Source organism: Oreochromis niloticus, linkage group LG3, assembly GCF_001858045.2.
Source record: "Oreochromis niloticus isolate F11D_XX linkage group LG3, O_niloticus_UMD_NMBU, whole genome shotgun sequence".
NCBI lineage: Eukaryota > Metazoa > Chordata > Actinopteri > Cichliformes > Cichlidae > Oreochromis > Oreochromis niloticus.
The window spans coordinates 10,423,069-10,446,761 of NC_031967.2; the positions used below are offsets into that span (position 1 = coordinate 10,423,069).

Genomic DNA, 23,693 nt, shown 5'->3' on the forward strand with positions numbered 1-23,693 from the left:
ACCCATATAGCCTAGATTTCACAGATTCTAGAGGAGATATTCTAACAGTTATGAAGATACTGAAAAACGAAGTGTTTGAAGGAAAAAAAATACATTTGTGTGAATATTTTTTTGCATTGGTGCAACACAATGCATGTGTCCCTACCCTACTGAGAATGCACACAATGATGGAGATCAGGCGATTTAAAAAGGGCAAACAGGTTGTCAGAAGTTGGGCTGTGGGAGAAATCTTAACAGATCACGTGAGTAAATAACACAAGTCTTTGAGGTTGTGAGGAACACTTATACGGGCATTTTGAAGCGATTTAATAAAAGAATGTGGACTCCGGGGGATGGGTGGTCACGTGGTAAAGTTGGGAAATATATTTTAAAAGAAAAATAAATAAAGTTTTAAAAATCGGCTGCTTTTGAAAGCGGATGGTGATTAACGTCTCTTTTTCTTATCCGCTTTTTTGGGGGTTTTTTCCTCTGGTACGTCGGATGCGCTCGAGTCCGGTCGGAGAGCGCGCACGCACTCCTCGTGGGGACAGAGAGAAAGAGAGATAGAGGGGGAAAGAGAGAGACGTGAGATTTCTCTTTGTACTGAATGAAGAGTTGAGGCCGGCTCTGCTTCTTCTGCCGTCTCTTTTTATATAAGCAGAGTTTGCATGCTGTAAATAGCCCAATAAGCCGGTTAGCCTTTACGTTTCTCCGTGGCCGTCGGTCCCCTTTGTGTGGTGTAAGCGAGCAGCCGCTGCGAATGTTCCTTTGAGCGATTTTTGACAACAAAAGCATCAGGTCCAGCGTCCGTCCTTCTTCTTCTTCTTCGGGGGATTTTTTTCCAAGTCACAAATTAACCAGCCGGGATTTTTCGTTGCGGAAAAGCGACGAGCCTCACGTCCACAGACCGTTTTCTGCCTTCTTTCTGTCGCTCACTTCACACTTCTGTAGCTCCGGGGGCATTTTTTTCTCTTTCCCAAACCAAGCGACAATGGCAGCTGTAACAAGCCCGGAGACGAGCCCTCAACCCCGGGTATATTTCCAGACGCCGGCCGGTACCACGGAGGAACCGGAGACACCAGTTCGGAAGCAGGGACGCGTTACCGTCAAATATGACCGCAAAGAGCTGAGGAAGAGACTGAACCTGGAGGAGTGGATTATCGACCAGCTAACGGACCTCTACGACTGTGAGGTAAAGACCCCAAACAATAACCGGCCTCCAAACCGATCGAAGGTATTGATTAGGCGGCTCTGTTAAGTAATAGGGCTCCACGGTGTAGCGTAACGGGGGAAAGTCTGTGTGTCTGTCTAATCCAAAGGCAAACTGTTGATAAAGAAACATTAACGGGCCCTTTGTCGGTGCTTTTGGCCTAGCTCCGCTTGTTCTATAGCCCAGAGTATCAGGGACACATGTATGTGGATCAGTACGTAAAATAAGGAAGAGCCTCACAGATTAATGTCATACATTTATTAAATCATCCACACGAGCGCCATGTGGGTAAACTTCATGTTCTCACCCACATGTAGGGCTATAAGTAGCACATGTACTTTTATAGCCTCGTCGCGAAATCGACGGCCGCTGCTCTTTGTTCTGATTGGCTGAAGCGGATTTAAAGCACACCTGTGAATTAATTTAATCCGCTATTAATGGCCGACCGGAAGTAGCACCAATTCTCCTATTTCATGCCTTTAGTGTGAAATACACCGTGTAGCTGCTCTTTGGGGACAGTTTTACTTTGAATAAATAGTTTATCAGAATAAAACAGAGGGAAAACTTATTTTTGACCAGCAGTCTCTGGTTTTTATCCACCCCATTTTATTGTCATTCAGACAATAAAGTTTATTTTGTCTTACGACTTTTAAGTAAAGCTAAACGAGTTTGATCAGGCACAAATAGTGATGGCAAACCAGAGACAGATGAGATGAAAATGTCTGGTTGGTCAAATATCTCATCATGGAGGACCATTTTAATGATTTCCCTGGCCTTAGCGATGCCTGAGTATAACCATGAGCAGACTGCCAGTGCACCAGCACATATCAAACCTGCCGTCATGGTGTCACATGGAGAGTTATAATGTAACTTGGCGGCAGCTGTGGTGTAGCTCTTGGCGTCAGTAGTTGGTAAGCTCATGTCAACTCCACTGAGCTGGCATTGACCCACATTCTATTCCTGGCGTGAGGAATACAGGGACTTAACAGGTTTGCAGAATTCCTAGTAGTAGCTAGCAAAAGGATAGGTAAGAGGTGTAGTAGGCGGATTCAGAAGTTCCCTTCCAGACTTTTTTAAACCAGGAAAAACTGGTTCTTTTTATAGTTTGTATTACTGAAGCTTTTCCACCATTGTATAATGTCGCTGTAATGGTTGTTTAGCCATTAACACTCAAGTGAGTGAAAGGCGTCTGGCTGTTTACAACTGGAAGCCAAAAATCCATTCCTCTGGGAATTCATAACTCTAAATAGATATTATGCTAAATCCCAGTTAACCATGAAGATAAATGCACTCAGGGAAAGCCATAAATAGACGGGTTTGTTAGTCATTTGATGTCAGAAAACCAGATAGTCCAGCACACCTTTGTTTCCACTACAGTATCTCATCCTGTTAACAGAGGATCTCTCATGATGCACACTGTGGCCGGGATATCCTGACACTACAAAGTTACCAAAGCCCGCCGAGGTGATTAACGGACCTAGACGGGATTTTAAAATCAATTTGCTTTGATTGTCTGCCAATAATGGATTAATATGTTATGTGTAGTCATCGCTGAGTCCAAAAAGTCTGAACAAATGAGCTCAGGGGTAAAGCTTTTCAGCACTTTGGTCTAGTGTTACTTTTATAATTAAACAAAGTGGTTTTTGTGGCTTAGAATCGCCTTAATTTTTAATCCATTATTTGGCCACTTTTACGTGGATCACTGTGACCGATACCCAGACAGTCTGTTCAAAGTTAGTAACACCTATTTGTCTTTCTGTGATTCACTCCTTCATTCGCTTATCCCAGTCCATCTTTCATCCCCTAATCCGCTCAGTCATGCATGTTTTAATGCCCTGATGATTCACAGTTAGTCTGCTTTTCAGCTGTAAATGGGGTCCAAAAAAATAAAAAATACACAAATGGATGCACACTGACTTTATCTGTTGTTGTTCATAGTAAGACCTGAGCCCGGTGGAGATTTATTACGCTCAGGTCACAGGCAGATCGCGTTACAGTCACGTAAATGGGACATAAATGATTTAGTTCACATTTCTGGACGCACATCCATCGTTCATCTCTAATGACGATGCTTATTTTTGGCTTTCGTCCACTGAATTCCTCTCTTTTCATTGTCCTAATCGAGTCCCTGTCTAGGCTGTTAGACAACAAAGAGATTAATTTACAGTCGGTTCACTGATGGAAACACATTGGGCTCATTTAGATGGGGAGATGTGAAGCACGTGCTGCTAAACAGTGTAACTGGAGAGGCAGCTTTAGCCGGTCAGGGAGCAGAGCGGACACGGGGAGAACCCTCGTCACTGACAAAGGCATAGAGCATGCTTGGGATTTTCTCCTTTTACCCTAACCTCGCTGTGCCTCCTATTTCCTATAATCCGTATTTTACCTTTCACCCATCATTATTTCCTATCAATCAACCTCCCCTCTCCTCCTCCTCCTTTTTATTTATGCCCATTTCGACTTTTAATAAAACAGCGTGGAGTTTGTTCAGCAGGGAATTCATTATGAGCTATTTTCCCATTCACATAATCCCTTTAAACATGCTACAAGCAATCAACCAGTCATTGCTGCCAGCCAGTCTGTCAGATATTCATCCAGCCGCTTAGTCAGCCTATCAGTTAAAGTTGCTATGGGTAATAGAGAGGAGCTGAGCCTTAGTATGATTCCATGGCAACAAGCCTTGTTAAATGTTTATGTTGGTTAACCACACTGTGGAAAAAAGGGCGACCGTTTAGTCAAATTGAATCCCGTATAAAGAAAAGTCCGTGTTTTTCATTCTTGCATGATTAAAATTGGAGGCACTGAGTTATGATATTAGCAGGGCTTTGGTGAATACCTGCAGCCGATGTTAATGTGGCATTTGCTTTGCCCAAGAAGCACTCCCTGGTTTTGTTACCCAATAGCGCAGTCCCTCCCAAACATGGCTACTTATACACATTTTTGCATTTGCAAGCGGCTACAGGAAAAGACTGTGACGTCACCTGTTTTACTCAGACTGAAGATATAAGGACAGCAATCACACATCTTTACTTTCTTTAATTGAAAATGAAATAATGAAACATGTGACTAATTCGCCGCCAGTGTGGTTATAATTTAACCACATGATTCTGTGTTTGGTGATTTTTGCTTGACAAAGCTTTGACTGTTTGCTGTTGATTACTAGACTAGCAAAAGACGCTAGTATCCAAAAGTAGCCATGGCAATGTTACGCTGTTCGGCTGCTGCTTTAAGACGCTTGTATTTTGTGCAGCCTTCCAAAGACGGGACCCTCTGTTTGATACTAGTTTGATTTGTAGCTGTTTCGACGTTGATCTTTTACTACGCATGTTCTGGATGTTGTGTTTGCTTGGTTGTAATGAGCCCCAGTTGAATTTTGTGTGCTTATCTTTAATTATCTCCTGCCCTCTTGTCCAGGTCGCTTTTAGAAAAGACATTTTTAATCTCAAGGAGATTTTTTTTCTAAGATAAATAAATGATGATATAGAAAAATAGTTACATTGTCAGCTTTTACATGTGCTGCTTTGATAGCAGTCACCTGTTTTTACTGTAACTGCTATAAATGTGTTCCTAAGAAATTTGCTCAGTAATATTTAAACCTTCATACATGCTTACCAATGGAGCAGTTAACATTTGCTAATATAGCTAATATAGCCTGGCGACCTAGAAAAGCAGATTAATAAAATGTCGAAGGGGTTAAGGTTACTTTGTAAACATTTCAACTTTATTGTTACTTTTTCCAACTTGGAAAAAATGGAGCTAATTGGTCCGCCAATGATTTACAGCACACGCTGGTGGTGATGCTATGGTCTGCCATTAAAAGACACCAATTGTAGCTTCTTTAATGATGATAATAATAATAAATAAATAAAATTCATATCTGGTTTATTTGTAGTAGATTCAAATTTAACCAGCTGGTTTCATGGTTGATTAGCAGATGTTTGAAGAGGAAACACGGCTGTCTTTTCCACTTGTGCTCTACTGCAAAATTTTCATCTATTTCCTAATAAAATAAAAATATTATGGGTGAACGTGTGCACGTCTTTAACACTTATTAGAGGGCAGTGGACTATATTAATGTCAGTGACACTGGTTGATCATTGTAGCATCAATATATGCCTCAACCCACCTAAAACAACCGTGGAGTAATGCGTGTTGGTGCGTGGAGTACTGAAAAAAGCTACCTAGGCCCAAAAAAGTTTTACAAGACAGAACTTGAAATAAGTCAATGTTTTGTAATCAGACAAACATAGAACAGAGTATGAAAGTGCATTAAAGTTAGAGAAATAGAAACAGCTGGGTAAGAGTAATGGTTAAAGAAGTTTGGCTAACATTAACTGAAACACAACAATTTTAAGCATCATGCAGGTTAAAGTCACTTGAACTTGTCTGGAAAATATCAGACTCAGTTGATAAAGCGGATCTAGAGGCCATGTGGTAAGGGCTATGATGGTATGTCCAAAGGGGGGGAAAGGGTGGGAACAGCTGCAACAGTGCCTCCAAATCCCATAGCACCCCCGTCACACAGTTTATATTTTAAACTGTGGCAGTCTGAAAGTACAAACCCTTCACTGGCAGTAAAAGTTAGGGTGTTACGGGGCACACGACACAGTCGAGGAGTCTTTCTTCAAACGCTGGTGGTTTTAAACATGGTTTACATTTTCTCAGTTGTTACCGAGTCTTCATTCTATTAATGGCTTTGTGTATATAGTGCTAAGTGAGTTTGAGCGTACTCCGGGGAAAAGAAAAGAGTGGGAACACCAAGAAGGTCCACAGCCCCGCTTTTAGTAAAATAATCAAATTTCACTCCAGCCTTGCTCTCATTTCCATGGTAACTGGCCTGTTAAAATTTTATTTGTCAATAAAGACTCATTTTCTCTCCTTTTGCGGCGTTATCCCTCTAAATCACAGCGTGGCTGACCAGTCGCTACATGGTTAACACTGGAGCGAGTGGGCGGACCAACCCCCAAACTGCAGGGTCCTACGTGGCTGGCCACACAGATGCAAACACACACACTCTCACACACACACAAATACAGATGGGAATACGAGTGGGAACAGAGGCAGGATTGGTGAGCAGGAATGCAATAAACGGGGGAAGAGAAGGGGAAAAAAAAGTAGAGGGGATGGCAAACGGAGAAGGAAAATGTAGTAGGAGTGGGCAGGGAAGCTGGAGAATGAGAAAGTGTTTTTGGAACATGTATCCGCTGCTACTGCGTGATATATACACTGACAAAAAGCAATGGTTTGTAGTCTCACTGCAGTTTTATATGGGTTTGTCAGGCACTAAAACAGCAGTGCCTGCAGTCACCCCAAATTAAAAGTGCTGGGAAGCAGGAAATGAGTTTATGTAAGTCCTAAGGTAATGCTTATGAATCAGAGAGGAGGGTTCTGAGTTTTTATATTCTGCTTTAATGTTTATTATTGCTTATACTGCACAGCCCAGGGCCACATTTATCACTTATATCAAGTGATGCAAGCGAGTAGAGCATACACACACTTTAAAAGCATCTGGTTTTAGTTTGTCGCTTGTAAGCCTATTAGCTGACTACCAGTCAACCTGCTCAGTCCTTAAATCTGACTCGTTGTTTAGACAAGTACATTATCAGTTAAATGCCAAAGAAGATATCAGATGAAAATAATTTTGAAGTCATGCTCGAGCATGCCGTTTTTCTAGCTCAGTCTGATGAAATGTAACATTAGGCAATTTTTCCAGATTTGCCTCTGCTTGCAAACCACCATGTAGATTATGTGTTGTGGTGCACGCTAGAAAAAGAGCGCATCCCTTTAATTAAAAGGGATGCATGCAAAAAATATTAAAGTGTTCCAGTTCCATGCCATCAAGGTATGTGTAAACTGTAAAGCGAAAATACTCGGAAATAGACAAGCCACATGTGACTCTCTTCACATAAAAGTGAACAACAAAAGAGGAAATGCTACCATCTGACACTTAACTCACCACAATAGTTTGTTCTTCCTGTTCCCTTTTTCTTTAAATAGGCAAAGTCAAAGTTGAAATGCATTTACATGAAAAGAAATCACACTTTCTGAAATACAGGAAACACTGGTGTTTGTGTGCCCTTCAAAATAAAAGTACCTCTAAAATTTTAATATAGATGTACAGACATTTAAATAACCTCGTGCTTTATTGAGCACAGAAATCGTATACATTGTAACAAAAATACATATTATTAGCTATATTTTCTTTGTTTACTATTTCCTTATTTTATTAGCTAGTTTTCACTTTGAGCGTGTTGTGGTCTCAAATGTGAAAAAAAGTGAGAAGTGAAGTTGGAGTTAGTTCCAGAAATACACAAAAACATGTGTGTGTGTGTGTGTGTGTGTGTGTGTGTGTGTGTGTGTGTGTGTGTGTGTGTGTGTGTCTGCAGGAGAACACTTGTCAGGGAAAGCCAAACTCTTTTATAGCTTTTCCAGTCGCGGATTAAGTCGGCCTCCTTGACTGACTTCCGACTGTAAAAGGAAACTCACACAAACACACCCGAAGAGTGCCATCAAACATTTTCTTACACTGTTAACTTTAAGGTTTGAATACCAATCAGCATTACCCTGTTTCACTCTGTGACTACAAAGAGTGGTTGTTACACAGCATGAATGAAAGACTCCACTGTGTCTTCGTGCCCACTCTCACACACCAGTGCTCACGCGCACACACATCTGCACAGAGACGGACATACACACATCTACTTATACGTCACACCTGGTTCTACATATTGAGGAGACTCTGCGTTTCCTAGCGGATATGAGGTGAGTCGGCGTGTGCCGTAGCCCGACCCACTGACTGACTGTGTGGATGTTTTAAAAACCGGCAAAGGAACAAATCAGCAAAGTTAGAGAGGTGGAAGGATGCCAAGAATATTGTGAGTGAGGGAGATTAAACGTGTGTTTTGGTTGGTGGGTGAGTAAGATCGGAAGGAAGTTGAGAAAACCGAACGAGGCGTGGATGAAGGAGGAGAGGAATGGAGGGAAAAGAACAAGGGATGTGAGTCATTTAGAGGAATGTTTATATGTTGTCACAGGAAGTGTGAGACAAACAGTGTGTGGAAAAATTAACCAGATTAACTTACCACTTTCCCTTTGAAGAAAAAAAACCCTGGTCAAGACTGTTTATCTCTGTTTCTCAAAACAAATTAGGTCTTATAAGAATTATATATATATATATATATATATATATATGTGTGTGTGTGTGTGTGTGTGTGTGTGTGCACCTCTGACTGTATTTGTGTAATAGATAAAGTATAGTTTTTGTTATCAAGAATCAGCTTTTTGGCTCTATGTCCTTTGAATGTTATCTGCTCTGTTGTCTCAGTGTCTCTGAGGTTCAGGTGAGAGTTGAGTTATCACAGTTAACTCAGACAGGACTGTAACAACAGTGTGACTAAGAAAACTAAATACTGTTGAAGTTACAGTGACTTTAGTGCCCGCGCTTCTAAGCGACATCTTTTTTTTTCTTCAGCGCTCACATAGCCGTCGTTAGTCCCTCAACTAAGAGAACCTATTATGTGTGTTTCCAGTTTGGTATTTTTGTTCTTGTGGGATTTTACAGTTCAAAATCATCCTGAATTATCTCATACTGAGCCTTGATGCAGTCCCTGTGTCCATCTACTGTGTGAAACGAACTGTTTCGGCTCCCTTCCCCCTCCCTTTGAACTTTCTTATGATTTGTGACACTTGCCAACAGAAGGTTTGAACAGCAGGTAGGTGGAGCACGTGGGCTGACCATATTAGATACATATGCTCTCAGTGACATCATCCAGAGAAAAGAGGAGAAAAAACTGTCTAAAATGCAGTGATTAGAGTAGCCCGAGCTTTTGGATCACAGGTATTATTTCTTAAAACTTTGGCCATGCTTAAACTGTGACTCCACCACTGTATTAGGGTGTATATGAAGGATGACGGGGAAGCACAGTAGCTCCCTTTTAGATACAAACTTCAAAGAATATCTTTACCATGTAACTTAATCGGTATGCCAAAGATTTCTAAGCATCTTGTTAGCACGTGTCAGCCAGAGTAGCCTCTACATACTGACTAACACCTCTTCAACATTTAAACCCTTAAGCATAGATAATAAGGGTTGGATTTTACCAACCAGTTGCTTGTTTATTGCTGTGAAACAACATAAAAAGATGTAAGATCGTTTTCCATGTGCTATACAAGTGATTGTGTTTCAGATTGTATTCATCTAAATAGGCTACTCAAGCAGTTAACGTCTTAATAATGAAGCACACGTTGACTTTCCTGCACTTTATTTTAAATGATCTCCAGTGTGCAGTATCAGACACTTTGCTCCTATTGGTCCTTACTAAACTGCTGTTTGCACTTACAGCCTCTTAAGTCTGTAGCTGTTTTGTGAAAGCTCGTGCACCCTCGAGGAGGCTTTTTTTAAAGTGAGCATAATGGTGATGGTGCACAGACCTCTGTTATTGCTGTATGTGGCTCCAGAGTGTTGTTTTTACAGTAAAGACAGATGAGAGTGGTTTTTATTTTTTTGCGGGGGTGATGTGTGTTTATTGGCCTCCGCGCTGAAACCGTATTAAAACAATGGCACAACCAAGACACTGCTCTAACATTTAACAGCAGGGGCTGGGCCTGGCATTGGACGATTTGTTTGGAGCCGGAATCCTCATGAGGTTTCTCCGTGCACAGGTTGAGTGAGGTAACGCGGATCCACTCAGGAGGGTTTTTTAATCCCGGGAGGTGCGTTAGAGCAGACGCCTTTTGAGCGGTTGTTTGGCAGCGCAGAAGAAGCTTTATTATTCACCGTCGCTGACTGTGTATGTGTATAATGTGCACGCACGTGCCCGTTTCATGCCAGCATCCGACTGTGCAGGAGCGCTTCATGTGTGAGGCTTGGGCTTGTGGTTGCACCGTGTCGACATTACCTGACACCTCCTGACCTGTTGTCAGTCTCAGGCAGGCGGCTACTGGTTTTTGCCAAGGTCAGACCGCAGGTGTCGTCCTGACTTCCTCTGTGATGTCACCGCTGTGAAACTCGAACACTTGCGATAATCTGGAGGACAGGTCTGTGACGAGATGGGCTCTGGTTCGGATGTCTTTGGGAACGAATGAAGGAAGGATGTGCGCTCAGATGGACAGACAGGGAAAATGGAGAGATGGTGTTTCTGTTACATTATTGTAATGGCAAAATTCAAATGCACATATTGGTGTTTCTATAGTATATTACCTTAGTGTGTGCTTTTTGTTGGAGTTTGCTTCAACAGGAAGGAACAACAGACCATATTTGGTCGGTGTGTTTACAACTTATTAATCAGGAAGGGAGACGGCCATATTTGGTTGGATTCCTTTGATGCTCACAGATGGTTATTCAGTGCTCACCTGTTTAGGTTACTCATTCTAACATCTGACATGCAACAAGAGTTAAAAGTAGTAGAAGAACAAATACACGTAGTGACTTCTAGTCGCAGTTATGGGCACCTATCTGTGACAAACATTAAACCCAAAATAGAAACAAGCCCCTTTTGAGGCGACAGAGTAAAAGTTTGCTTGGTTGATGTTGCTTTCTGTACGTTCTGAAGCTGATATGGTCAGAGTAACACAATCTTGACATGACAATCTGGAGACAAACATTGTGTGTTTCACTCGGTAGGCAAAAGCATCTTTCAAGCTGCTGACTAAAGGGCATCAGGCTGTGCAGCGGATAGTCAGAGCGACAGCTTTGGCGTCTGCCTCTTACTCATTCTTTCCTCTAATGTTTCATCTTTAGTGCGTCTCTGGTTATTACAGTCACTCAGGATGCAGCGAGAGGTCACACAGTTGTACAGTAAGACGGTTACATGTTGAAATCGTCCTTGTTAAGTAAGACAAAAGTGGAGATGCAGCGATACGGCTCCTAGTTTTTGCTGTTTCAGTCTGTTTGTTTTTGGTTCTGCTGCCATAATCTGTTGGAATCGCCTGCGTTGTGAGTTTTCTCCTGTATCTGATTGAATATGGAAATGAACCAAAGCATTAGCTGATTAGATTACCCACTCTGTTGGCAGCGTTTGAGAGGTCAGAGACTCTGATGATTGATCTGCATAAAAGAATAATAATGTTCTGCAGCTCACTTTGATATCCATATGGATTAGATCTCAATATTGGGGCAATGAATCGAGAGGCTTTGCAGATAAACACAGCAGCTCGTGAGCAAAAGGGAATTAAAACTGAAGAAGAGGGGCGGATATTTAAATTGGACCTCCGTGACTTTGAAGTGGACTCATTGTGCTACAAACTAAAAATATAAAAGAACAAGTTACTCAGTGAATGACATGGCAAATGAGCAAGTAAATGCAAAGCCCTTTAGTTTTGTTAGTAGTACTTGCCAACAGTGACATTATGATAATCTGCTGTAATCCTTGTTTGTATGCATTCTTATTTTAATCTGTGCATAATCTCCTCTTTCAGGCCCGTTGTTGTGGTAGTGACTCCTCCAGCTGGTTGAAGAGTTGTGTGTATTTTTTTTTATATATAGTATCCATGGGTTTATAGGGGACCGTGATCAGTGCAGCAGAGATGTGGGCACTTGAGAGTTTTCGGTTCCCTTACTTCTGATGAGGGATTTAGTAATTAGTCGAAGCTGAAGAGGAGAGATGGCTGATCTTTGTGTGTTGTGACGGAGAGAAGCTGCGTGAAAATTGCATTTGAAAGTTGAAAGTTAACTGTCAGCTTTCTCATATTTTCTTTTTTTTTTTAAACTTGTACCTAGCTGACAGAGGAAGCTTAAATTTGCATAATTCTTTTAACACTGCAAGTAACACTTCCTTCAGGATAGTAATGCTGATTTGACAGTTGGTCAATCAGCCTCTTTTGCATGCTATCGTTAACATTATACTGCCTGACCAGAGTCCGTGCACTGCACTTACTGTGATACCACAGTTTGACCTCTCAGTCAAACCGTGATGTGATGTTTTCTATTTTTAGGAAACGTTAATGTTTCTGTAGCTTTAGATATGGCTTTGCGTTACCATTGTTATCATGGGCAACCTACTGTGACAGCATTGAGTCATGTGTTACTCTGCGATTCCTACTCCTATATTGAAAAGGCACTTAAACACTTGATGTATTAGTGTGAGCAGATTCATGAAGAATCCACAGGTTAAATCACTCCTCATGCACTGCGTTAAGCAGATGAGCATTGATGTAATTGTTTGGCTTTTTTTAATGTTATTATATGAGAGGTTTCATTTGTAAGGCAGTAGATCTAAACGGCAGCGACAAACTGTGCCCTCGTGTAGTCGTTAGAAAGGGTTACACGGCAGCATAGTTACCAATACAAGTCTACCCGGGGCTGGTTGTGACCCCAAGGGTCCAGCAGACTGTCTCCCTGGAAAAACCGCAACACAGACGTGTTCAGTCAACACACAGAAACCACTGAACCGTTTCAGTCAGGCCAAACAAGCTGACGGGGGAATCATTCAACCGAACAGCGATCAGACATGACTATGGGCAGCTTTTGGGGGGTCAGGTTTGGATGACCTTCTGCGCTTTCACTGTACAAATAGATTTTTTTGTGTGTGTGTGTTCAGTCTAAAATGAGAGCTTTACAGTTGAACCAAAGCTTGGCTGGGTGTTAGTTTTGACACGCTATCACATCCGCTAGTCTAATTATGATAGTGGACAAAAATACAGATTAGTTTGCAGGTATGTTACAAGCGACGATAAACAGGAAAATATTCCTTATGTGAAAGCTAAATGGTACAATCCATGTTTTATAGCCATTCCCTTCCCGCTCTTTATTCCATATTACAGTATCTGTCTGTCTTCTGTTAATGCTACCTCTGTTACCTAATTGCAGTTACAATGAAAACTGCTGTGCCGAAGTCCTAATTATAGCGATGAATGTTTCTTGGCTTCATGTGAAGATTTGTTCTGTGCACTCGGAGCCCGTTTGGTTTGGCTTCCTCCTGCAAAAAAAATCTGAAACAACCCACACAGCACCGGGACTCACATTAGCATGCCCACATCTCTACCACCAGACTCTGGAGGCTCTGCTTCTTTTTACTTTGCATGACAGATCCGTTTGCATTTTATCTGTAGTGAGATAGCAGGAAAAGGCTGACAGGGCTGCAGAGTCAAAGCAGATGGAGGCGCTGGTAGTGCGTGCTAAATGAGGGGTGCGTGTTGTTTTTAGAGTTTTTATAGAACAGTATCATTAAGAAGCTACATGTGTCCTTGCTTCCTAGAGATGCATGCAGCCAAGCGTTAAAGTTTTGGGGTTTTTTTTTTTTTTTACACAGATTTATTCTCTTTGTGATACTGTCCGTTATCGGTAGGAGGAAACTGCGCTTCCCTGTTTGCAAACTTCTACACGGGGTGAGGAAGAGCAAAGCAAACCCGACTGATGAAATAATATAATCTAGTCTGTGTCCTGGCAGGTTTGGTTATAAACAGGCTTCGGCTGATCTGTGCTGCCTGCAGCTCTTTCTTTCTGTTTTTCATATGATTCAAAACAGGACATCATTTTCTTCCTGAGAGGAAGTACATCCAACTGATTAGACCCGCGATAGAGATGAAAATCAGCCACGCACGGGAAAGTGCACAATAACACACACTTTCGAGATGTTAGGCTGGGTTAAGTATGTTGCATCGATTAGGGACTGCTGTGGTTTATAGTTCAGGAGTCATGTGTGAGGCCACATATTCATTACCACAGCCACTCACTACTTACATTAATTGGAAAGACACAAACAGACTTTGTTTGTGAGTTTGCCCTCTTTAAAGTCTAAGGGATACCCAGCATAGAAACTTCCAACAGATATCTCTACAGCTTCCCTTCCCCCAATATCTCCCAAGGTCACGTGCTCAAACAGGAAGTGGTTGACTGCTCTGGGATTTTTTAACCCCCCTTTGTGGTAAAGAAGAAACCCTCAGATGGAAAGCTTTGTGTGTTTTTTGGTGTAAGAGCGGCGATCCTAAAAAGGAAGTTGACTATAGTACTGTTCTTGTTATTGTTACCCCTGCAGATTCCTGATAAGCAACCATGAGGGTGAGACAGACTCAGATAGTAGGGAGATGGAAAGCAGCAGGCGATGACTGACACAATGCATCCCTAACCACCCCACCCACCCCTCAGTACACCCTCGCTGACCTCTTGTTGACTCCCTCCTTTCTCTTTCTCTCATAAGTGCTTTCATGCCCACGGCAAGATGGCCCAAATGCTACGAACTGGCCTGTTACAAACGCGCCAAGGGTGACTCTCTGTGTGAGAGCAGGGCAGAGCGGTGATACCAACTCGAGGGGAAGGGCATCAAAGGGGACGTAAGGATAAACGGACAGCGGGAGAGAGTAAGGCAGGAAGCAGGTTCAAGCCCAGTGTTTTTCCGCTCTTCAGATGCTGGCTTCATCCTGTCTGCGTGCGTCTGTTTGTAGTAATCAGATGACCCTAGACAAAATTACCAGATCAGTCACAAGGGTGTCATGAATTACCACCTCAGGACAGCTTCCAGGCAACTTTTTAGCTTCCTGCTTGTTTTCTGTTCTTTTATAAGCAAGGCTGCACTAACGCCGGTTGCGGCCTTGTTTCTGAATAAGCCAGTTAGTCATGTTGCAATGGCCAGATCGACACACTGGAATTATCCACATATACTTCCCCATTATCTGCCAGGATAACCTTAAATTCTCCACTTGACGATTTGTAATTTCCCAGGAAACTAATGTTATGCTCTGGGAGCAAAGAGTATTTTTATCCCTAGTTTCTGTGTTATACTTTCTGTGTTTGATATTCGTTAGACCCCAGTTCTATTGGATATCCTTCCTTGCTTAATCCTGCAGTGTTTGTTTCACACACACGCACGCACATGCATACAATATGAGAGTTTGAAGTTGTACTCGCTGGTGCATGCGTGGTGCTCTGTGAGCTGTGGTTGCCTGGCAAACCCCCTTTCGTAGATCCACAGTTAAATATAATTTAGTAATTAAGCTTCAGTCATTATCCACAACAATAATGGTGTCGAACAATACCGGGTTTCAGCCATTTTACTCCTAGCGCTTCACAATAGACTAAAAGACAAAAGATGACATCACCCATTGTTTTGGGAACTTGCGTTTTAAAGCCTGAAGTTTAGCATCGTGGCTGCCACCATTTAGTTTTATTGAAGCCAAAAGTGGATCAGCTAATGCTTAAAAGAGTGGCTAGAAAAGTGCATCCATATAATCGACAGTCTTCTATTAACATATAGATACAGTAACCAGAACTAGACCATAGACCTTTTTTGTAGTGGATCAACTACCTGCCATTTAAAGCGACCGCACCCCCAATAATGCAGAACTCGAAGCCTTAATGCATAATAAACTGGTGAATCATAAAAGCATTCACCTCCTGTGGTTTTATTGTTAGAGGTGGGAAGCATCAGACACCACATGATACAATATTATCACGAAACTTCAGTCACGATCCAATATTATTGTGATTTTTAGTATTTTGCATATGCTGAGTACTACAATAACATATTACAATTTAGCGCCTCTTTTAAACTGCAAACGATGTCCTTAAAGTTGGTATCTGTTTTCTCCAATGAGATAAAGTTATCTCACTTTTTTTACTGCATAATGAGATTGTCAAACATACCAACAAAACTGCCACGAATGTTCCCGTAAGACGGTCACGCTATCAGAGAGCAGCTGAATGGGATCAAGTTGACAATTACACGCAGTCTGTTTCTGATAATAGAGCAATTACTGTGATAAATGATTGAAAATCACATATCTGTTGCTGTTTACATAGAGAGAAATTTACATTTAACAGAAATTCACATTTAGCCATTACATGTATGGTCAGCAATCTTCCTGCTCTGTAGGAATATAACAGGAATACAAGCACCTGATAACCTGGCTGTAAAACATTTGCACATTGGATTCAGTAAAAGCACCTTGCACATCATACATTTTGCATTTCTGGCTTTTCAAGCCCAGAGTTGCTGCTTCATCTTGCCCAGCTGATCCTTATTAACTAAAACTGCTCCGTTAGCAGTGCAGATCTGAGGCTATGGACACCATCTCCTCTCATCTGTGACAACCAAAACACACAGTAGCAGTGAGAGCATTCAGCCGCTGTCCTCTCATCGCCAACAGGAGTGCCTGGAACTCATCACTGTCAGCATTCACACACACGTTTTATACCTGTGTCACCATGCCAAGTCAGGGTAATAGTTTTAATGGAGTGCCACTCTCTTAATGCAAATATACACAGTGCGATTTAGTCTGATTTAGTATCTTGTGATGGATGCATAAAGTGTGCGTTTGCCAGACAAGTCGCAAAGAAACTGCAGCGGGTGTCATTGTTTACTGCCACGCGGCCTACTTTTCCTACTTCTTCCCTCCTTCCTCCATCCTGTCTGTCGCAGCCACCACTTCCCCCTGTTTTCAACTTCCTTTTTCCGCCTGTCTCTCTTTCCCGTATCATACGCAGCCAAAAACATTGTTTGTGTGTTTTGTAGCAGAATGGGCTGTTGGCCATCCCCGGTTATTTTTATCCTGGTTTGTTACTGAGGCACTAGAAAAGCAAAAGTGGCTGTCTGTTCTGCCTACGTCTTTACATTTCCAGTGATACATAATCGCTCTGTCTTCTTTGTTGTTTTTTTCCGCTCACAGTTTCCCCACATCCTATCAAAGGAATCAGTTACTTTATGCATGAAGTTATCACTGGAAAACATGCCGTGTCCCGTGATAAACATCTACACCGACGTGAAGCTTTCCACGTCGATAAGACATTGACTAACATCTGCCTTTGCTGTCATGTCATTATTTCACCAGCTGTATTTCCAGTAGCTGTATCTGGCGTTTGAAATGTCCGAGCCTGGAGCCGCTACCCGGCCCTCCCTGTGAGAGAGAGCCAGTACTGTGACCTGCACACAGCACGCTCTCATACTGTCACATCTCATTCCGTTGTGAAGGAAGCCTCCAGACGATCGGCGTCTCTGCCTGTCGCTCTCTCTCGTTTCACCGTGCGTGAATCACATTTGCCAGCTTGTCAAGAGGAGTGTAATTAAGTTTCAAGAACCACGTGTTTGCGGCGTTTTTCCCAGTGATGCTGGTGATATGAGTGGCAAGTAGGGGTGTGGCTAAAGGGAGGTCTAGGGTAGCACAGCCCTACTACAGTATATGATGTTAAAGGATATAAATTGAAAGCTTTTTTTAAGTTTTGAAAACTGGACCCCCCTCATTTGCCTCAAAGTGGTTTGGTCCAAGCCTGCCGTTTCCTAACTCCATTACCACCAGTTGCCCACTATAGTGTTGTGGGGCAGTACCTGTCTATGTTTAGGCAGGAGGTCTGACCAAAGTGAAATCATGGTAACTTAATTTATCAGGTGGATTTTTATTGTGAAATATTTTTTGACTTCCTCTTTAAAAATATCCTGGAAACATCGCTTGTTGCGTTATGTTGCTGTTGCATGTTAGTTGTACATTGTATCCAAGTGCATGAACTTGGAGACTTTGTAACAACATGTTAGAGCTGCAGGGATCCACGAGTATTGATGCTCTTCTGAAGGCTCGTCAGAATAAAGCAGGCCCTGCTTCCTTTACCTGCACTCTTCTCTGTTCTGCTTTGTTTACAAACCTTCAGTGCTTGTCAATATCTTGTAATCAGCTTTTATTCCACTCCGCATCTTCTGCAGCCAGCAGTAAAACAAAAAACAACCCTCCAGACTAGTTCAGTAAGTCAGTCTGGAGCATTGTTTTGGAAATCCTCCCTCGTGATTCCCCGCTTTCTTTGTGTCTCCTCTCAGAAGCCTGTCTTCCAGCGTTTTTCAACATCTCCCTCACTCCTCTCTCTCTCCCTCCTCGGCTTCTCTCTTTCAGTCTGCTCCACTCAGCTGCTCCCTCGTCTCGATATGCTCCTTAACCTCTTACCTTCCTTCCTCTCGGCGTTCCCTCCCCCCCTCCCCTCAGATTTAACAGTGTCTGTTAAATCTTTTTCCATTAAGCCGTATGAAACATTTATGCTTTTCTCCACCTCGTCCTTTACGCTCACCTCACGAGTGTCTCACACAGATACAGAGTTAACAAAAAGGGAGGAAAAGAAAAGACTCATTTAGAAGCACATGGGGGCCACATGTTGTGCAGATCAGTCTTTGTGTCAGACCTGTGTGTGTGTGTGTGTGTGTGTGTGTGTGTGTGTGTGTGTGTCTGCACTGGTGCTTACAGGATATCTGCATGCTGGCCTGTGTGTCAGTGTGTGCGGTTGTGTTGCTCTGCTGACAGTAAGTCTAGCTGTCACCTACAGTCTCTATCTCACACACACAGACTGCCCCAAATTAAATCCTTATACTCCCCCTTTATACACACACACACACACACACACACACACACACACACACACACACACACACACACACACACACTTCAGCTCAGACTTATTAATGCCCTTCCTATAATTCTTTAATCCGTATGTGCAAGGTGTGTGTGAGACGTTGAGCCATTTTCACTGCCAAAAGAAAACCTACCGCTTTGTTAATGTGCCCACACAGCATGTTTTGCCTGTCCATGTGTGGTTGTGAGTCCGACTGACTTGTGTGTGTTTTGTGTGATGGGATAAGGGGCAGTCAGGCAGGTGCAGAGACAGCTGGTGTGGGCAACTCTAACCGAGGGGGAGGACGAGAGCGAGGGAGAGATTCCTAGAGAACGACATGAATATAGGGGCAGCAATTGAGCTGCAAAAGAGCTCGGGGGGGGGGGCACAGAGTGTTTGTACGAGTGTGCGTGCGTGTGTTCTTGTCGCCAGCGGTGAAGAGCTTGGCTGGAGCACACTGAGCCAGTGTGTGCGAGCGAGGCAGATGGAGAGACGGGGACTAATAAAGCTTTTTAATAGAGCGACAGATTAATCGGAAGAAAGAATTGATTGGATAAGGAGAAACTGAGACGAAGATGAACTCGCCGTGAACTGCTTTCTTTATCCTGAAGACTAATTCGACGTTAGATGTGAGCCTGATGAAACTGGGCGATGACTGATTGGCTTATATTAGGTGTATAAATGTGTATTTTAATTTATGTAGTTACTTTGCTTTAAATATGATTTGAAGTCCACGTTTTCTAAACGCGAATGCAGCGGTAAAAATTCCCAATTCAAAGGAGCAGATTTCCCAGTTTCAACTGGTTTTTACATGAATACAACATGGGTGGCCATCAGCAGTTAGCACCCTAGCTTTCAGTAATGAGCTGTCTGTAAAGAAAATAGTAATTATTCTAAAATAAATGTTTCCAGTTTTGCACAACAGATTTGAAGGAGGACACTTTAAAGACCTGTTAGAAACAGGAACTTGCCTGGATCCTAACTCTGTGTTGCTCCATTTGGTGTCTTTGTTTCTTCTCAGGTGTTAGCTTTAGGACATGCACGTGTTCTTACTTGATCTCAAACATCACACTGACTTTCTTGCATTGTAAGCTATAGATGGATGGATAGCTTTGTTTTGCCCACGTAAAGCTGAGAATTGATGGGAAATGAGCTAGCTCGGCCCTCTCCACAGACGATAAAACACTGCAGCGCCTTGCCTTTGTGAATCTTGACACAGTGGACACATGAGATGCCACCTCCTTCTCACTGTGTTTTTGCTAAACTGAGCTAAATAGCTGGTAGACGAGCACCCCTGTCTCCTCGTGTAACTCGTGGGATGAAAGCGAACTACAAATTTCAGTCCATTCCTTTAATCATTTTGTGTGGCAAAAAGTAAAATTCCTTCGCACTGGTATTTCTGGTCCCCAAACAGTATCATTGCTCTCTGTGTAACAGCAAATAAGCACAGCTTTTAACCAGATTATTCTTTTATTTTTTATTTTTCCAACCTTGAAAATAAACTCTTTTTTTTCATTGAAGAAGATTAAAAAAATGAAACCTGTCTGTGCTGGTTTTCTTCTCTCTTTGTCTCCTCATGTCTCTCTGCCATGTGCTTTGCGCTAATGGAAGCACGCCGCCCTCTAGTGTCCACAGCCGGACATTCATCAATAACTGTACCACGTCATACAGAGAGAGAAATGCTTACGCTTGCTGGTCTATTTGCAGACAACCACATAATATAAACACAGGCACTAAGAATAGACAGGATGAGGATTTCTTTCCATGTGTTCGTGGAAAGAGGTTCTCTAGTATTTTTCTAAGGAAGTTGGTGGATGTTTGGTCTCTGATGGTGCTCTTCTTCTCTCCTCCTTTTGTTACATGTGCTATAGGAAGAGGCCATCCCCGAGCTGGAGATAGATGTGGACGAACTGCTCGACATGCCCAGTGATGTTGAACGGGCAGCCAGGGTCAAGGTAGGACACACGTGCGCACCTGTTTCAGAGCAGGAAAGATGGCTGCAAACAGCAGAGTGTTATTTCATCCTGTTTTTCCCTGTTTTGCAGGACTTGCTGGTTGACTGTTTTAAACCTACTGAGGTAAAACACAGTTCTTCTTCACTCCCCTGCTCATAAACTCCCTCTGCCTCTTCAAGTGAACATTTCTGATGTGCATATTTGTCATATTGAGTCCCCGCATGTGTTTTTGTCCTTGCCCTCTCCCCGTAGGACTTCATCTCAGAGCTGCTCGACAAGATCCGAGGGATGCAGAAGCTCTCCACGCCTCAGAAGAAATGATGGCATCCTTCCCCTTCCTCCCTCCATCCTACATATTCCCTTCCACCTCAGCCCTCACCTCTCGTCTTCCTACCACAGCTCACGCTATTTTTTTTTTTAAACTTTTGTCTGTTTTCTTCCATTAAAGTTCATGAAATGACAACTTGTTTCTGCTTCTAGTTAGACCCTCTCTTGTTGTTGCCTGGATCCAGCCCCATATGTCGCTTTTCTCTTTTGTTGTCATGTCGTTGGACTTCCTTCATAAAAACCATCAGCCAAGAAGGGGGAAAAAAGACAAATTAAAGAGTGAATTAATTCAAAAGCGACTCATTGGTCTTAATCCAGGCATTCTCCTTCCTCCTCTTTTCCTACTCCTACCCCTCTCTCCACCTTTTTTTTTTCTTTTTTGGCTCTGCTACCCTTTCCCATCCAGCTCTACTTCCTCCCCACCCACCCCTACACCATCTTCCATCTGTCTGAGGAGGAAGAGGAGACGAGTCCCCTAATTACTGCGAGCAGAGCGACCGAGATCGAGAAGAACGAGAGAGCGCAGATGCCAAAAAAGACAGTGGAAGGGTGAACGAGGAGGAGGAGGAGGAGGGTTAGAGGAAGGAAGAAGCCAATCAACTCGCTTCTGTCTCCACCGATCTTTACGTTGCTGTTTTTGAGGGTTTTAAAGTTGACCCAGCCGCCCATTATAATTCTTTCCATACTTCCCGGTTCAATTTGAGGGCTTCACTTTAGTTTTTTTTAATTAACTCTTTCGGGGATCAGTACAGTCTTTTGCTAATTATCCCCCTCAATCAGAGGCATTGCTGCAGTGGTGCATTTAGAGACTTTTTTTTTGTGCGTGTGTGCGCATGTGTGTTTGAGAAGTCTGCACTATGTCATTTTGAGGGGAAGAAAAATCGGAACCACAAAGAATAATGTATGGTGTATCTTTAGCACGGCAAAGAGGGAAAATTTGAAGCCTGGAAAGGGTCACCGGCTTGTTTTTGGTGGTCACCGGCTTAAAAAAACTGATCTCCTCCGGAAGCAAGTTCTCTTTAGGCTGGATGTCAAAGTAGAAGGTTTCTTTTTCCTCAAATGCGTAGAACAGTCACGAGAGGCTCCTCAGAAGCCGCTGCACATACAAACGTATGTCTGTGTCGCTAAATGCTACGTGTGTGTTGCTACATAATGTACAGCAACATTTGTCATAGGAGTGTTTTTGGGCCTGTATATTCTGCTGTTCTGTATGACAGATTAGATTTTTAGTATAGGACTGGTTCCTGTTTCGTTTGGGAGGGGCGGGGGTTCTGTTTTTGTTTCCTGGATGCATTTTTTTGTCACACGGACACACACTGACAGTCCAACAAGGGGACCCAAAACAAAGCTGCCTTTTTTTAAAATCACTGCCCCTAACCCTTCCATCTCATTCTCACAATTTCTCCTTTTCTAAAACATTATTAGACTAAACCATTATACTTTTTTGAGGGGGGGCATTCAGAGCAGTCACATCTCTGACATTTGTCCTCTGCCTGACATGTCAGTGGAATCACCGCTAACATGCCTAAACAGGAGAGAGGCCATTGTTCAAATCAAAGCTTGTATTTTTCTTTCTCTGACACGCACACAGCTTCTCGGGGCGGAAGAAGCGGAAACACATCGGCAAACACAGCTGCCTCTAGCACAGATGTGCACACACACAAACACTGGCACAGTCAGAGAGAGAGGGAGACGAGGCCATAGTCCACCGCTGCCCCCCTCTAACCTCCCGGTGCAGCTACCAATCCTCTCGGAGAATAAGCCATCTGTTTCTGATCCTGGGCCAATCAGATCAGAGACCGAAGCCCATTGGTTAACAAGAGAAGCAGCGAGATTTCGCTGTGGTTCCTGTGACCGATTGCTAACACCTGCAGTGACAGCAGACCTTCGCTGTCTGCCTCTTTCTCTGCTAGAGCCAAAAGGCACATGTGTACACACACACACTTTCATCTTGCTGCTCTGTCATTGCTCCCTGACATCCCCCACTTTTCTCTTTTGCCTTCCTTCATCCCACAGTCACCCTTCTCTCCTCCCTCCCTTTTTCATTTTTTTTTTCATTTTTTGTTTTTTTATAAAGAGATGTTGCCTTAGGTATTATTTATGTTACACAAACCAAATAAACAGGAGACATTTTTCTTTTAAAGGGTAATGCAAACTGCTGCCACGTGTGAGCAGACCTGCAGTGTGTGGGGAAAAAATCTTGAATCTTCTGTTGGTCCTTATATACTCTTTCTTCTTTTTCTGGAAAACAAACTGAGATTCTGTTTTTTGATTTGTTTTTTTTTAAGAAGTGAGTGTTTAATACTTAGGCCTTGATACAGTGATTTTTGTTTAGGTAAAAGATGTTCTTTGCATTTACCATTTGAATACTGCTCTGTTTCTATCGTGATCATGACACTTCTTGACACCCGGCCTTGGATTAACACGTAGTTGAACAAAAAGAAAAAATCCACTCAGATGCATTTTGGTGCGATTGCTTTTGCCTTCCCTGCTGGGACATTTTTGATCGGTCAGATTTTACCAGGCAAGTCCAATCAGTAGCTGAAGTTTGAGTGGATTTTCATTGCTAAATCCAGGTTTGGATTATTATACCTTCGTAGACTGTTATTGACAAGTCTGTTTTGTTTTTTTACTGTTGGGGAAAATTGCAAAAAACAATATATATACTGATTATTTTCATTGAGGCTAAATACAAGAGCTAAACCATGCCATTTGGAGGAGTGGTGTTCTTTAGATTTTTTTTTTTTTTTTTTTTTTTAAGACAATGATTAGACCAACAAACCAACCAACAAATGTAGCAATATCAACAACAGGTCTTGTTTTTGCCCAATTTTGTTACACTTTTATGCAACTTTAATAAAAACATGTAAAATGGACATTTTTCTCTGTGTGGTGTTTTATTATAGTACTTGGTACTGTTTGT

At 42.5% G+C, this 23,693-nt stretch overlaps 1 protein-coding gene across 1 annotated transcript; it reads left to right on the forward strand.

The window, feature by feature from the left end:
• Window positions 1-467: 467 nt before the first annotated feature.
• On the forward strand, window positions 468-23,646 carry ppp1r14bb (protein phosphatase 1, regulatory (inhibitor) subunit 14Bb). Its single transcript, XM_003452416.5, has 4 exons — window positions 468-1,171; window positions 20,360-20,443; window positions 20,534-20,566; window positions 20,696-23,646. The coding sequence occupies exons 1-4, from the start codon at window positions 971-973 to the stop codon at window positions 20,762-20,764; spliced, it is 387 nt and encodes a 128-aa protein (XP_003452464.1). The 5' UTR covers window positions 468-970; the 3' UTR covers window positions 20,765-23,646.
• Window positions 23,647-23,693: the final 47 nt, after the last annotated feature.

Excerpts from the sequence above, each read along its gene's own strand:
- ppp1r14bb (XM_003452416.5), top strand. The coding sequence starts at position 971 with ATGGCAGCTGTAACAAGCCCGGAGACGAGCCCTCAACCCCGGGTATAT. Across the intron at positions 1,172-20,359 it reads CGGACCTCTACGACTGTGAG|GAAGAGGCCATCCCCGAGCT; the intron begins GTAAAGACCCCA and ends CATGTGCTATAG. Across the intron at positions 20,444-20,533 it reads AACGGGCAGCCAGGGTCAAG|GACTTGCTGGTTGACTGTTT; the intron begins GTAGGACACACG and ends CCTGTTTTGCAG.